Source organism: Ranitomeya imitator, chromosome 7 (genome assembly GCF_032444005.1).
Source record: "Ranitomeya imitator isolate aRanImi1 chromosome 7, aRanImi1.pri, whole genome shotgun sequence".
Lineage (NCBI taxonomy): Eukaryota > Metazoa > Chordata > Amphibia > Anura > Dendrobatidae > Ranitomeya > Ranitomeya imitator.
The window spans coordinates 226,117,832-226,133,035 of record NC_091288.1 but is presented as its reverse complement, the minus strand read 5'-3'; the positions used below and the strand labels follow the sequence as shown (position 1 = coordinate 226,133,035).

The window sequence follows — 15,204 nt, the reverse complement described above, 5'->3', positions numbered from 1 at the left end:
CCGGAGTGAGTGCGGAGGAGGAGGAGGAGGAGTCCGGAGTGAGTGCGGAGGAGGAGGAGGAGTCCGGAGTGAGTGCGGAGGAGGAGGAGTCCGGAGTGAGTGCGGAGGAGGAGGAGTCCGGAGTGAGTGCGGAGGAGGAGGAGTCCGGAGTGAGTGCGGGGGAGGAGGAGTCCGGAGTGAGTGCGGGGGAGGAGGAGTCCGGAGTGAGTGCGGGGGAGGAGGAGTCCGGAGTGAGTGCGGGGGAGGAGGAGTCCGGAGTGAGTGCGGGGGAGGAGGAGTCCGGAGTGAGTGCGGGGGAGGAGGAGTCCGGAGTGAGTGCGGGGGAGGAGGAGTCCGGAGTGAGTGCGGGGGAGGAGGAGTCCGGAGTGAGTGCGGGGGAGGAGGAGTCCGGAGTGAGTGCGGGGGAGGAGGAGTCCGGAGTGAGTGCGGGGGAGGAGGAGTCCGGAGTGAGTGCGGGGGAGGAGGAGTCCGGAGTGAGTGCGGGGGAGGAGGAGTCCGGAGTGAGTGCGGGGGAGGAGGAGTCTGGAGTGAGTGAGGAGGAGGAGTCCGGAGTGAGTGCGGAGGAGGAGGAGTCTGGAGTGAGTGCGGAGGAGGAGGAGGATGAGTCCGGAGTGAGTGCGGAGGAGGAGGAGGAGGAGTCCGGAGTGAGTGCGGAGGAGGAGGAGTCCGGAGTGAGTGCGGAGGAGGAGGAGGAGGAGTCCGGAGTGAGTGCGGAGGAGGAGGAGTCCGGAGTGAGTGCGGAGGAGGAGGAGTCCGGAGTGAGTGCGGAGGAGGAGGAGTCCGGAGTGAGTGCGGAGGAGGAGGAGTCCGGAGTGAGTGCGGAGGAGGAGGAGTCCGGAGTGAGTGCGGAGGAGGAGGAGTCCGGAGTGAGTGCGGGGGAGGAGGAGTCCGGAGTGAGTGCGGGGGAGGAGGAGTCCGGAGTGAGTGCGGGGGAGGAGGAGTCCGGAGTGAGTGCGGGGGAGGAGGAGTCCGGAGTGAGTGCGGGGGAGGAGGAGTCCGGAGTGAGTGCGGGGGAGGAGGAGTCCGGAGTGAGTGCGGGGGAGGAGGAGTCCGGAGTGAGTGCGGGGGAGGAGGAGTCCGGAGTGAGTGCGGGGGAGGAGGAGTCCGGAGTGAGTGCGGGGGAGGAGGAGTCCGGAGTGAGTGCGGGGGAGGAGGAGTCCGGAGTGAGTGCGGGGGAGGAGGAGTCCGGAGTGAGTGCGGGGGAGGAGGAGTCCGGAGTGAGTGCGGGGGAGGAGGAGTCCGGAGTGAGTGCGGGGGAGGAGGAGTCCGGAGTGAGTGCGGGGGAGGAGGAGTCCGGAGTGAGTGCGGGGGAGGAGGAGTCCGGAGTGAGTGCGGGGGAGGAGGAGTCCGGAGTGAGTGCGGGGGAGGAGGAGTCCGGAGTGAGTGCGGGGGAGGAGGAGTCCGGAGTGAGTGCGGGGGAGGAGGAGTCCGGAGTGAGTGCGGGGGAGGAGGAGTCCGGAGTGAGTGCGGGGGAGGAGGAGTCCGGAGTGAGTGCGGAGGAGTCCGGAGTGAGTGCGGAGGAGAAGGAGTCCGGAGTGAGTGCGGAGGAGTCCGGAGTGAGTGCGGAGGAGAAGGAGGAGGAGTCCGGAGTGAGTGCGGAGGAGAAGGAGGAGGAGTCCGGAGTGAGTGCGGAGGAGGAGGAGTCCGGAGTGAGTGCGGAGGAGGAGGAGTCCGGAGTGAGTGCGGAGGAGGAGGAGTCCGGAGTGAGTGCGGAGGAGGAGGAGTCCGGAGTGAGTGCGGAGGAGGAGGAGGAGGAGTCCGGAGTGAGTGCGGAGGAGAAGGAGGAGGAGTCCGGAGTGAGTGCGGAGGAGAAGGAGGAGGAGTCCGGAGTGAGTGCGGAGGAGAAGGAGGAGGAGTCCGGAGTGAGTGCGGAGGAGGAGTCCGAGGAGTCCGGAGTGAGTGCGGAGGAGGAGTCCGAGGAGTCCGGAGTGAGTGCGGAGGAGGAGTCCGGAGTGAGTGCGGAGGAGAAGGAGGAGGAGTCCGGAGTGAGTGCGGAGGAGAAGGAGGAGGAGTCCGGAGTGAGTGCGGAGGAGAAGGAGGAGGAGTCCGGAGTGAGTGCGGAGGAGAAGGAGGAGGAGTCCGGAGTGAGTGCGGAGGAGGAGGAGTCCGGAGTGAGTGCGGAGGAGGAGGAGTCCGGAGTGAGTGCGGAGGAGGAGGAGGAGGAGTCCGGAGTGAGTGCGGAGGAGGAGGAGTCCGGAGTGAGTGCGGAGGAGAAGGAGGAGGAGTCCGGAGTGAGTGCGGAGGAGGAGGAGTCCGGAGTGAGTGCGGAGGAGGAGGAGTCCGGAGTGAGTGCGGAGGAGGAGGAGTCCGGAGTGAGTGCGGAGGAGGAGGAGTCCGGAGTGAGTGCGGGGGAGGAGGAGTCTGGAGTGAGTGCGGAGGAGGAGTCCGGAGTGAGCGCGGGGGAGGAGGAGGAGTCCGGAGTGAGCGCGGGGGAGGAGGAGGAGTCCGGAGTGAGCGCGGGGGAGGAGGAGTGGTCCGGAGTGAGCGCGGGGGAGGAGGAGTGGTCCGGAGTGAGCGCGGGGGAGGAGTCCGGAGTGAGCGCAGCGGGTAGTACAGTGGGTAAGTCAGCTGCGATTCTCGGGGCCGCCTTCTCCCGGCTGCAGTCACCTGTATGTGGTGGAGCCTTCTCGGTGTGTCGCAGGGTGACCTCAGCAGCTGCACTCCATAACTTTTATAATGACTCGTTTCCAGCCTCTCGCTCCGCTTGCCAGGCATCCCCCCTTTTAAAGCCTCTTGCTACCGAGCACAAAGCTTGTCGTGTCCTTGTAGATGCCTCACGGAGAGTTTTCTTGGTTGCACTTTCATCTTTATAGTTTTTTTTATTGTAGTTTTCTTATTACAATCTGGCAGACTTGGAGCTCTTCACGAGAGGTCCTCCTTCAGGCTGGCTTACTTTGAGTGATTTAGCGGATGGCCACAGGCAGTTGTTTTATTATTTTCATCACCCTTCCAGCCTCAAGCCCTCATCCACAAATCCTTCCAGTGGTTCTTGTGGAGGCAGCTCTCCGGAGCCGCTCCTCCTGGAGGAAAAGTCCTTACTGAGAGCTGGAAGAGCCGGGAAAATATGTAGACGATCCTCTTATCAAGCTGTGACTGAAGTTTATTTGGAGATTTCGCAGCAGAACAGTTTCATGGAAAGTCAGTGAGACCGAGCATGCAGGCATGAGCAGGAGTCCAGGCAGACAGACGCTGGGACGGCCATGGTGCGACCTGGCGGCAGAATGTCCGTGTTATGGCCCCGAACAACAGTGACGGGGGCTTTATATACATGATACAGACAAAGAAAGCACATTGCAGCGAAAAGGCGTATAGATGATAACCTGATACTGCAGAGAAAAGCATGGATTCAAGAGCAAAGCAATGGTGGAATGTAAATGACCTTAACCCCTTTACCCCAAACTCCATTAGCGCTGGTAACTCTCCATGATCCTCTTAGTTACTCTCAGTAATGATGTCATGAAATCTGACATAAGCCTCATTGTTCCATGACATACAGAGCTCTGCTACATCTTTTAGGCCATGTGCACACGTTGCGGATTTCCTGCGGATCCGCAGCGTTTTTTTCCCTGTGGAAATGCTGCAGATCCGCAAGTGATTTCCAGTACAATGTAAATCAATGGAAACAAAAAAATGCTGTGCTAATAATGCGGAAAACTCAGCACTGAAAACGCTGCGGATTAAAAGAAGGAGCACGTCATTTACTTGTGCGGATCTGCAGCGTTCTGCACCCAATGACTTACATTGAGTCGGGCGAAAGATCTGCGGTTTTGCTGCGAGAAACGCTGCAGATCGGGAGGGGGGAAGAGTGTGTGTGCGGAGACTGTGTGCGGGGAAGATGTGCGCGTCTGTGTGCGGGGAAGATGTGCGCGTCTGTGTGCGGGGAAGATGTGCGCATCTGTGTGCGGGGAAGATGTGCGCGTCTGTGTGTGGGGAACATGTGCGGGGAAGATGTGCGCGTCTGTGTGCGGGGAAGATGTGCGGGGAAGATGTGCGCGTCTGTGTGCGGGGAAGATGTGCGCGTCTGTGTGTGGGGAACATGTGCGGGGAAGATGTGCGCGTCTGTGTGCGGGGAAGATGTGCGAGTCTGTGTGCGGGGAAGATGTGCGCGTCTGTGTGCAGGGAAGATGTGCGCATCTGTGTGCGGGGAAGATGTGCGCGTCTGTGTGCGGGGAAGATGTGCGCGTCTGTGTGTGGGGAACATGTGCGGGAAGATGTGCGCGTCTGTGTGCGGGGAAGATGTGCGCGTCTGTGTGCGGGGAAGATGTGCGCGTCTGTGTGCGGGGAAGATGTGCGCGTCTGTGTGAGGGGAAGATGTGCGCGTCTGTGTGAGGGGAAGATGTGCGCGTCTGTGTGCGGGGAAGATGTGCGCGTCTGTGTGCGGGGAAGATGTGCGCGTCTGTGTGCGGGGAAGATGTGTTTGTGTGTGGGGAACATGTGCGGGGAAGATGTGCGCGTCTGTGTGCGGGGAAGATGTGTTTGTGTGTGTCTGCGGGGATCGCGGGGCTGTGGGGGGTCTGTGGCGGGCTGTGGGAGGTCTGTCTGCTACAGTGACAGTGAGTGACACATTAGCAAATGATGGGACAGTAGTAGTCACATCATCCGGCTAATGTGTTGAATGTAAAAAAAGACAAAAGCACAAACATACAACATGTGACAGCGCATACAAAATATGGCAGCTTCACGGATCCCTTCTCCATGGTGTCACTTATTCGTCACGTGCCTGCTCTCACACGTGACTTGGGGTTGTGCCTGCAAGGGTTAATCTATCTCCCCACTCTCCGTCCAGCATTCAACCTCTGTCCTATGCTGTAATGGGAGCATAAATCACACACCGACCCAGGCCACACACCCGCTCATACACACTGCCACCACTCATCAAATACACGGGCGATGAGTCCCGGAAATATTAATAATAATGTCTATCACTCATAAGGCTCACACACCTTAGGCTATGGATTCTTTTAGAACAGGGGTCCCCAACCTGTAGCTCGGGAGCCACATGTGGCTTGCAGTCCCAGGAATTGTGGCTCGCGACTGTCTGCCAGCTTGGTGCATTAGCTCCAGGTCTAGCAAACGGGTATAAAGAGTACATCTCAAAATTGTGAATTTTTGAGTAGCCCAGAACAGATAATCAGATCTGGGTGCACGTATACTGGTCTTAGGGGTTTAGAGATGTTTTAGGTATGGTATGCTGGAGGATGATACTACCTATTAGAGGAGGTTCTTGAAGCTGGATGCAACAGTGTGTTGGGAGTCCTTGATGGGATAATAGTGAATTGGGGCATTGTGGGAACCTCTGGATCTCGGTGTACTGCTTTGGAGTGATTTCTGTGGAAAGTTTTGGTTGTCATACCCGCAATGGTGGCTTTGGTTGACACAACTTTAAGGGGGACAGAAGCAGAATGTTGCTCGTGACCACCTCTCAGGAGCTAAATGTGGCTCGCGACCCTCTCTCAGTGCTAAATGTGGCTCTCAAGGTCAAAAAGGTTGGGGACCACTGTTTTAGAACATTCAAGGTTCAATTTGTTAAAGCTTTGTACTTTATTAACAAAAGGTTCAGTGCTTACAATAAGGAAAAGGTATAAAAATATAATAAAAAGACATACAACTTATGCAAAACAGTGTCAAAATAAACAGGAGAAAACTTACAGAAATCATCTAACTGGTAGTTGCTTTCTGCTCCCTGAGGGTAGGAAGAATGTAGATTGGATCACACCAGCTTCTCAGGCTGCCCCCATCATGTGAACACAATTCTCTGTCTGCAGCCTAAATTTATAACTTTGGTCTGAGGTCAGGTTTCTAGACCGGCCACCCAGGTTAATATCATAATTGTGGTCTGTTTGATTGGGCACGGCCGCTCTACTAATGAATATATATTCTTTTCCTCTGGAGACACTTGTGAGATGGTTCCCAGGAATAGCTAACCTCAGGCTGCAATTAGCATCTCCCCTCCAAGCACTAGGGGGTGTTAAGTGTTCCTTTCTTCTTGGCCTTAGCTAGACCTCCTGGTGAGATATGGAGACACAATTTCTACTAGTCCCAAGGAAGTACCTATTAACACCTAGGTGCGACTTGCCTTCAGGACAGATGTTACATTATCACTAGTCACACATATAACCCTAGATATATGTCACTACACACATATAGATATATATACATATTTCACCACAGCACACATAGTGGAGACGGGATTTCATAAAATCCCCTCCACTATGCGGTAACATCTGGACGCTGCGGCTGTATGCAGCGTTCAATCCGCAGCTAGTCCGGATGTAACATAGTAACATAGTAACATAGTTAGTAAGGCCGAAAAAAGACATTTGTCCATCCAGTTCAGCCTATATTCCATCATAATAAATACCCAGATCTACGTCCTTCTACAGAACCTAATAATTGTATGATACAATATTGTTCTGCTCCAGGAAGACATCCAGGCCTCTCTTGAACCCCTCGACTGAGTTCGCCATCACCACCTCCTCAGGCAAGCAATTCCAGATTCTCACTGCCCTAACAGTAAAGAATCCTCTTCTATGTTGGTGGAAAAACCTTCTCTCCTCCAGACGCAAAGAATGCCCCCTTGTGCCCGTCACCTTCCTTGGTATAAACAGATCCTCAGCGAGATATTTGTATTGTCCCCTTATATACTTATACATGGTTATTAGATCGCCCCTCAGTCGTCTTTTTTCTAGACTAAATAATCCTAATTTCGCTAATCTATCTGGGTATTGTAGTTCTCCCATCCCCTTTATTAATTTTGTTGCCCTCCTTTGTACTCTCTCTAGTTCCATTATATCCTTCCTGAGCACCGGTGCCCAAAACTGGACACAGTACTCCATGTGCGGTCTAACTAGGGATTTGTACAGAGGCAGTATAATGCTCTCATCATGTGTATCCAGACCTCTTTTAATGCACCCCATGATCCTGTTTGCCTTGGCAGCTGCTGCCTGGCACTGGCTGCTCCAGGTAAGTTTATCATTAACTAGGATCCCCAAGTCCTTCTCCCTGTCAGATTTACCCAGTGGTTTCCCGTTCAGTGTGTAATGGTGATATTGATTCCCTCTTCCCATGTGTATAACCTTACATTTATCATTGTTAAACCTCATCTGCCACCTTTCAGCCCAAGTTTCCAACTTATCCAGATCCATCTGTAGCAGAATACTATCTTCTCTTGTATTAACTGCTTTACATAGTTTTGTATCATCTGCAAATATCGATATTTTACTGTGTAAACCTTCTACCAGATCATTAATGAATATGTTGAAGAGAACCGGTCCCAATACTGACCCCTGCGGTCCCCACTGGTCACAGCGACCCAGTTAGAGACTATACCATTTATAACCACCCTCTGCTTTCTATCACTAAGCCAGTTACTAACCCATTTACACACAATTTCCCCCAGACCAAGCATTCTCATTTTGTGTACCAACCTCTTGTGCGGCACGGTATCAAACGCTTTGGAAAAATCGAGATATACCACGTCCAATGACTCACCGTGGTCCAGTCTATAGCTTACCTCTTCATAAAAACTGATTAGATTGGTTTGACAGGAGCGATTTCTCATAAACCCATGCTGATATGGAGTTAAACAGTTATTCTCATTGAGATAATCCAGAATAACATCCCTCAGAAACCCTTCAAATATTTTACCAACAATAGAGGTTAGACTTACTGGCCTATAATTTCCAGGTTCACTTTTAGAGCCCTTTTTGAATATTGGCACCACATTTGCTATGCGCCAGTCCTGCGGAACAGACCCCGTCGCTATAGAGTCACTAAAAATAAGAAATAATGGTTTATCTATTACATTACTTAGTTCTCTTAGTACTCGTGGGTGTATGCCATCCGGACCCGGAGATTTATCTATTTTAATCTTATTTAGCCGGTTTCGCACCTCTTCTTGGGTTAGATTGTTGACCCTTAATATAGGGTTTTCATTGTTTCTTGGGATTTCACCTAGCATTTCATTTTCCACCGTGAATACCGTGGAGAAGAAGGTGTTTAATATGTTAGCTTTTTCCTCGTCATCTACAACCATTCTTTCCTCACTATTTTTTAAGGGGCCTACATTTTCAGTTTTTATTCTTTTACTATTGATATAGTTGAAGAACAGTTTGGGATTAGTTTTACTCTCCTTAGCAATGTGCTTCTCTGTTTCCTTTTTGGCAGCTTTAATTAGTTTTTTAGATAAAGTATTTTTCTCCCTATAGTTTTTTAGAGCTTCAATGGTGCCATCCTGCTTTAGTAGTGCAAATGCTTTCTTTTTACTGTTAATTGCCTGTCTTACTTCTTTGTTTAGCCACATTTGGTTTTTCCTATTTCTAGTCCTTTTATTCCCACAAGGTATAAACCGCTTACACTGCCTATTTAGGATGTTCTTAAACATTTCCCATTTATTATCTGTATTCTTATTTCTGAGGATATTGTCCCAGTCTACCAGATTAAGGGCATCTCTAAGCTGTTCAAACTTTGCCTTCCTAAAGTTCAATGTTTTTGTGACTCCCTGACAAGTCCCCCTAGTGAAAGACAGGTGAAACTGTACAATATTGTGGTCGCTATTTCCTAAATGCCCAACCACCTGCAGATTTGTTATTCTGTCAGGTCTATTAGATAGTATTAGGTCTAAAAGTGCTGCTCCTCTGGTTGGATTCTGCACCAATTGTGAAAGATAATTTTTCTTGGTTATTAGCAGAAACCTGTTGCCTTTATGGGTTTCACAGGTTTCTGTTTCCCAGTTAATATCCGGGTAGTTAAAGTCCCCCATAACCAGGACCTCATCATGGGTTGCAGCTTCATCTATCTGCTTTAGAAGTAGACTTTCCATGGTTTCTGTTATATTTGGGGGTTTGTAACAGACCCCAATGAGAATTTTGTTACCATTTTTCCCTCCATGAATTTCAACCCATATGGACTCGACATCCTCATTTCCTTCGCTAATATCCTCCCTTAAAGTGGACTTTAGACAAGACTTTACATAGAGACAAACCCCTCCTCCTCTCCGATTTTTACCGGCCCGTGGACACAAACCCTTATCAGATTTTTAGAAACAAAATTAGTTGATTCCTAACTTTGCACAAGATGGCTGCTAGAGCCAACATGGCTGTTCAGTATATTATGGCTGACCATTCTCTTATAACTCTTGGTGCTCAATCTGATGCCCACTATTTGTGTCCATTGTATTTTTCTGTAGCTGCTTTTCTCTGCTCTGTCAGCCGGGCCTTTCTCTGCTGCCCTTTCAGCCGGGCCCGTCTCTGCTGCGCGGTCAGCCGGGCCCGTCTCTGCTGCGCGGTCAGCCGGGCCTTTCTCTGCTGCCCTTTCAGCCGGGCCCGTCTCTGCTGCGCGGTCAGCCGGGCCCGTCTCTGCTGCGCGGTCAGCCGGGCCCGTCTCTGCTGCGCGGTCAGCCGGGCCCGTCTCTGCTGCGCGGTCAGCCGGGCCCGTCTCTGCTGCGCGGTCAGCCGGGCCCGTCTCTGCTGCGCGGTCAGCCGGGCCCGTCTCTGCTGCGCGGTCAGCCGGGCCCGTCTCTGCTGCGCGGTCAGCCGGGCCCGTCTCTGCTGCGCGGTCAGCCGGGCCCGTCTCTGCTGCGCGGTCAGCCGGGCCCGTCTCTGCTGCGCGGTCAGCCGGGCCCGTCTCTGCTGCGCGGTCAGCCGGGCCCGTCTCTGCTGCGCGGTCAGCCGGGCCCGTCTCTGCTGCGCGGTCAGCCGGGCCCGTCTCTGCTGCGCGGTCAGCCGGGCCCGTCTCTGCTGCGCGGTCAGCCGGGCCCGTCTCTGCTGCGCGGTCAGCCGGGCCCGTCTCTGCTGCGCGGTCAGCCGGGCCCGTCTCTGCTGCGCGGTCAGCCGGGCCCCTTGCCGCACTGGATTTTATTATTGGGGTTTTTTACGCTAAGCCTTTGAAAAAAGAGGAAAAAAGCAGCCAAACACGAAACCAACTTCAGCCTCGTCCCGATGTTTGGGTTTTTGTCTCCGGTGAGGAGGAACCTGCTTTCTGATGGTGCCGCTCTCTCTGTGCTACTCCGGAGAGAAGGAAACTGTGGCTGACGTGCTGGCAATCACCGTGGCTCACAGCAAGGAATGTACTTGTGAGGGTGAAGGGAGAGCGAGGGGACAAGGGGAGAGGACAGTAATATCACATATCAGGTGTTTCGCCATTTTGTTCTTCCTCTGGAGGTCGGTGCTGTTCTTGACTTCACTTCAGATCTTACTTTTCTCGTGTGATTCTTTGTTGTTGTTTTTTTTATTTCTGCAGCCCATCCTCTAGTGACTCCAGAGGTGAACCGCACACCCTTAACCTGGCGTCTCCTATGGAGAGAGAGAGTCAGAGGATTCTGTCCGTGGAGCTGCAAGATATTGCCCAGGAGGTGAGAAGCCTTGTTACATATGGGCAGTGTTGGACCTTAGGCGCGGGCAGTAGTGTCACAAGCTGGGATGATGGACCCTAGACTAAGGCAGTGATGACATTGGCAGGAGTACTGGACCCTAGGCTGGGCAGTGGTGGTGCGGCAGTGGTGGTGGACCCTAGGCCAGTCAGTGGTGATGTGGGCAGGGGTATTGGACCTTCGGCCGGGCAGTGGTGGCTGGGGTATTGGACATTAGGTTGGGCAGTGTGTTGCAGGCAGAGGTGGTGGACCCTAGTCTGGGCAGTGGAGGCACAGGCAGGGGTGGTGGACACTTGGTGCAGGCAGAGCTGACATGGGCATAAGTGCTTGACCATAGGACAGGCAGTGGTGATGGACACTTTGCCGGGCAGTGGTGGTGGTCCCTTGTTGCGGGCAGGGGTGGTGGACCCTAGGCTGGGCAGTGGTGGTGGACAGTCAGTGGTGACGTGGGCAGGGGTATTGGACATTAGGCCGGGCAGTAGTGGTGCAGGCAGTGGTGGTGAGGGCAGGAGTGCTAGACTCTAGGCCGAGCAGTAGTGGCGCGGGCAGGTGGATCCTTGGCTGGACAGTGGAGGTGGTCCCTAGGAGCGGGCAGGGGTGGTGGACCCTTGGCCAGGCAGTGGAGGTGGTCCCTAGGTGCGGGCAGGGGTGGTGGACCCTTGGCTGGGAAGTGGTGGCAGAGGCTGGGGTGGTGGACTGTAGGTGCGGGCAGGGGTGCTGAACCCTAGGCGCAGGCAGAGGTGACACAGGTAAAAGAATTGGACCATTGGTCGGGCAGTAGTGGCACAGGATGGGGTGGTGGACCCTAGGCGCAGGGAGTGGTGGCGGACACTTGGCCAGGCAGTGGTGGTGGTCCTTTGTCGTGGACAGGGGTGGTGGACCCTAGGCGCAGGCAGGGGTGGTGGACCCTTGGCCGGGCAGTAGTGGCACAGGCTGGGGTGGTGGACCCTAGGCGCAGGCAGTGGTGGTGGACACTTGGCCGGGCAGTGGTGGTGGTCCTTTGTCATGGACAGGGGTGGTGGTCCTTTGTCGTGGACAGAGGTGGTGGACCCTAGGCGCAGGCGGGGGTGGTGGACCCTAGGCGCAGGCGGGGGTGGTGGACCCTAGGCGCAGGCGGGGGTGGTGGACCCTAGGCGCAGGCGGGGGTGGTGGACCCTAGGCGCAGGCGGGGGTGGTGGACCCTAGGCGCAGGCGGGGGTGGTGGACCCTAGGCGCAGGCGGGGGTGGTGGACCCTAGGCGCAGGCGGGGGTGGTGGACCCTAGGCGCAGGCGGGGGTGGTGGACCCTAGGCGCAGGCGGGGGTGGTGGACCCTAGGCGCAGGCGGGGGTGGTGGACCCTAGGCGCAGGCGGGGGTGGTGGACCCTAGGCGCAGGCGGGGGTGGTGGACCCTAGGCGCAGGCGGGGGTGGTGGACCCTAGGCGCAGGCGGGGGTGGTTGTCCCTTGGCCGGGCAGTAGTGGCGCAGGCAGTGGTGGTGGACACTTGTCTGGGCAGTGGTGGTGGTCCCTTGTCGCGGACAGGGGTGGAGGGCCCTAGGCGCAGGCAGTGGTGGCAGTCGGGGAGCTCACCGATACACATACGATGTCAGACTTTGTATATCGGGTCCCCAGGGTTCGGCGTCCCCGGCACAGTACATGCACCAGTAGATCCCGGGTGTGGATGGGTCGGGGGCTGCCTGTCGTCGTCGTCTTGGTTGTCGCTCTTCTCACTGACGGCTCTATCATTTTGCAGGTTGAGCAGCTTCAGGTGAAGACGCCTCCATGTGAGCGGTATGAACACTTTCTGTCATGCCTGTGAATACTATAGACTGTGATGAGCGTGCAGAGATGAGCGGGATGAGTGACATGTCAGACGTGCCGCGGCCTGGGCTCGCGTAGAGGATCTGGTACTGCGTGCAGCCATCGGCCTCATCTAGAAGAGCGGGAGAATTTCTCCCCTCGTCATCACAGTCACGTCTGACGGCCGCAGCTATTAACCATGTAGAGAACTGCGAGGCCAGATCGGCACGGCGCCTCCGGCTGAGGCTTTCATTTGCTCTCCCATAGACTTGAATGGTGGTCTCATCCGGTGTCTGTGCTCTCCATAGACTAACATTGGTGGTGGTGCGGTCTGTCATGGAGCGCACAGGAGCTGAACGTACCGTGGTGTGAATGAGTCCCAGCAGACACCTCCGGGCTTCTCTGTAGGAGGGAATTCCCTTAACCCTTAGAGGGAACCCGTCACCAGGTTTTGCCATATAATCTACGGCCACCACCTTTCAGCCCTGTGTCACAGCATCCTAATATATAGAGCATATAAGCCGCCCTGCGAAACAAAAGCAGCTGTTATTACACTCCCCTAGGGGCGGTCTGGTCCGGCGGGCGTGTGGTCTTTAGATTCCAACCATTTTGTGTGGATGAACCGTCCCTACGATTTCCACGCAGGCTCCTCCATCGCTCCTGCGCATGCACGCGTTTCTGCACGGCTGAGAGAGGAGGAAAGCACTGCGGTGCGCCTGAGCTAGCGCTCTATGAGCTTTCACTGCGCATGCGCACTTCTCTATACTTTATATAATTTACACAATCTGATTATCTCTCGATGTTAAAATTAACCTTCCCTTATAATTATAGTGTGTTCATGTCTTTGTCAGTGGGCAAAGTTACAAAATCAGCAAGGGATCAAATACTTATTTCCTTCACTAAATTTGAGACACTGGAGGGACGGGCAGAGGCGTGTGTGTATAGGGTGTATATGTGAGACACTGGAGGGACGGGCAGAGGCGTGTGTGTGTATAGGGTGTATATGTGAGACACTGGAGGGACGGGCAGGGGCATGTGTGTGTATAGGGTGTATATGTGAGACACTGGAGGGACGGGCAGGGGCGTGTGTGTGTATAGGGTGTATATGTGAGACACTGGAGGGACGGGCAGGGGCGTGTGTGTGTAGGGTGTATATGTGAGACACTGGAGGGACGGGCAGAGGCGTGTGTGTGTATAGGGTGTATATGTGAGACACTGGAGGGACGGGCAGGGGCGTGTGTGTGTATACTGTGTATATGTGAGACACTGGAGGGACGGGCAGGGGCGTGTGTGTGTATACTGTGTATATGTGAGACACTGGAGGGACGGGCAGGGGCGTGTGTGTGTATACGGTGTATATGTGAGACACTGGAGGGACGGGCAGGGGCGTGTGTGTATAGGGTGTATATGTGAGACACTGGAGGGACGGGCAGGGGCGTGTGTGTGTATAGGGTGTATATGTGAGACACTGGAGGGACAGGCAGAGGCGTGTGTGTATAGGGTGTATATGTGAGACACTGGAGGGACGGGCAGAGGCGTGTGTGTGTATAGGGTGTATATGTGAGACACTGGAGGGACGGGCAGAGGCGTGTGTGTATAGGGTGTATATGTGAGACACTGGAGGGACGGGCAGGGGCGTGTGTGTGTATAGGGTGTATATGTGAGACACTGGAGGGACGGGCAGAGGCGTGTGTGTGTATAGGGTGTATATGTGAGACACTGGAGGGACGGGCAGGAGCGGGTGTGTATAGGGTGTATATATGAGACACTGGAGGGACGGGCAGGAGCGGGTGTGTATAGGGTGTATATATGAGACACTGTAGGGACGGGCAGGAGCGTGTGTGTGTATAGGGTGTATATGTGAGACACTGGAGGGACGGGCAGGGGCGTGTGTGTATAGGGTGTATATGTGAGACACTGGAGGGACGGGCAGGGGCGTGTGTGTGTATAGGGTGTATATGTGAGACACTGGAGGGACGGGCAGGGGCGTGTGTGTATAGGGTGTATATGTGAGACACTGGAGGGACAGGCAGGGGCGTGTGTGTAGGGTGTATATGTGAGACACTGGAGGGACAGGCAGGGGCGTGTGTGTGTGTAGGGTGTATATGTGAGACACTGGAGGGACGGGCAGGAGCGGGTGTGTATAGGGTGTATATGTGAGACACTGGAGGGACGGGCAGGGGCGTGTGTGTATAGGGTGTATATGTGAGACACTGGAGGGACGGGCAGAGGCGTGTGTGTATAGGGTGTATATGTGAGACACTGGAGGGATGGGCAGGAGCGGGTGTGTATACGGTGTATATATGAGACACTGGAGGGACGGGCAGGAGCGGGTGTGTATAGGGTGTATATATGAGACACTGGAGGGACGGGCAGGAGCTGGTGTGTATAGGGTGTATATGAGACACTGGAGGGATGGGCAGAGGCGTGTGTGTGTATAGGGTGTATATGTGAGACACTGGAGGGACGGGCTGGGGCGTGTGTGCATAGGGTGTATATGTGAGACACTGGAGGGACGGGCAGGAGCGGGTGTGTATAGGGTGTATATGTGAGACACTGGAGGGACGGGCAGGAGCGGGTGTGTATAGGGTGTATATGTGAGACACTGGAGGGACGGGCAGGGGCGTGTGTGTATATGTGAGACACTGGAGGGACGGGCAGAGGCGTGTGTGTATAGGGTGTATATGTGAGACACTGGAGGGACGGGCAGGAGCGGGTGTGTATAGGGTGTATATATGAGACACTGGAGGGACGGGCAGGGGCGTATGTGTATATGTGAGACACTGGAGGGACGGGCAGAGGCGTGTGTGTATATGTGAGACACTGGAGGGACGGGCAGAGGCGTGTGTGTGTATAGGGTGTATATGTGAGACACTGGAGGGACGGGCAGAGGCGTGTGTGTGTATAGGGTGTATATGTGAGACACTGGAGGGACGGGCAGGAGCGGGTGTGTATAGGGTGTATATGTGAAACACTGGAGGGACGGGCAGGGGCGTGTGTGTGTGTAGGGTGTATATGTGAGACACTGGAGGGACGGGCAGGGGCGTGTGTGTGTAT

The 15,204-nt window shown here is 54.8% G+C and overlaps 1 protein-coding gene across 1 annotated transcript in view; it reads left to right on the top strand.

The window, feature by feature from the left end:
• Positions 1 to 15,204, top strand: part of PRR14 (proline rich 14) — a 46,040-nt gene that overhangs the window by 9,424 nt on the left and 21,412 nt on the right. The window contains exons 2-3 of the mRNA XM_069735257.1: positions 10,240 to 10,351; positions 12,101 to 12,138. Coding sequence (XP_069591358.1) covers positions 10,240 to 10,351; positions 12,101 to 12,138 — 150 coding nt within the window. The remainder of the gene's footprint in view (positions 1 to 10,239; positions 10,352 to 12,100; positions 12,139 to 15,204) is intronic.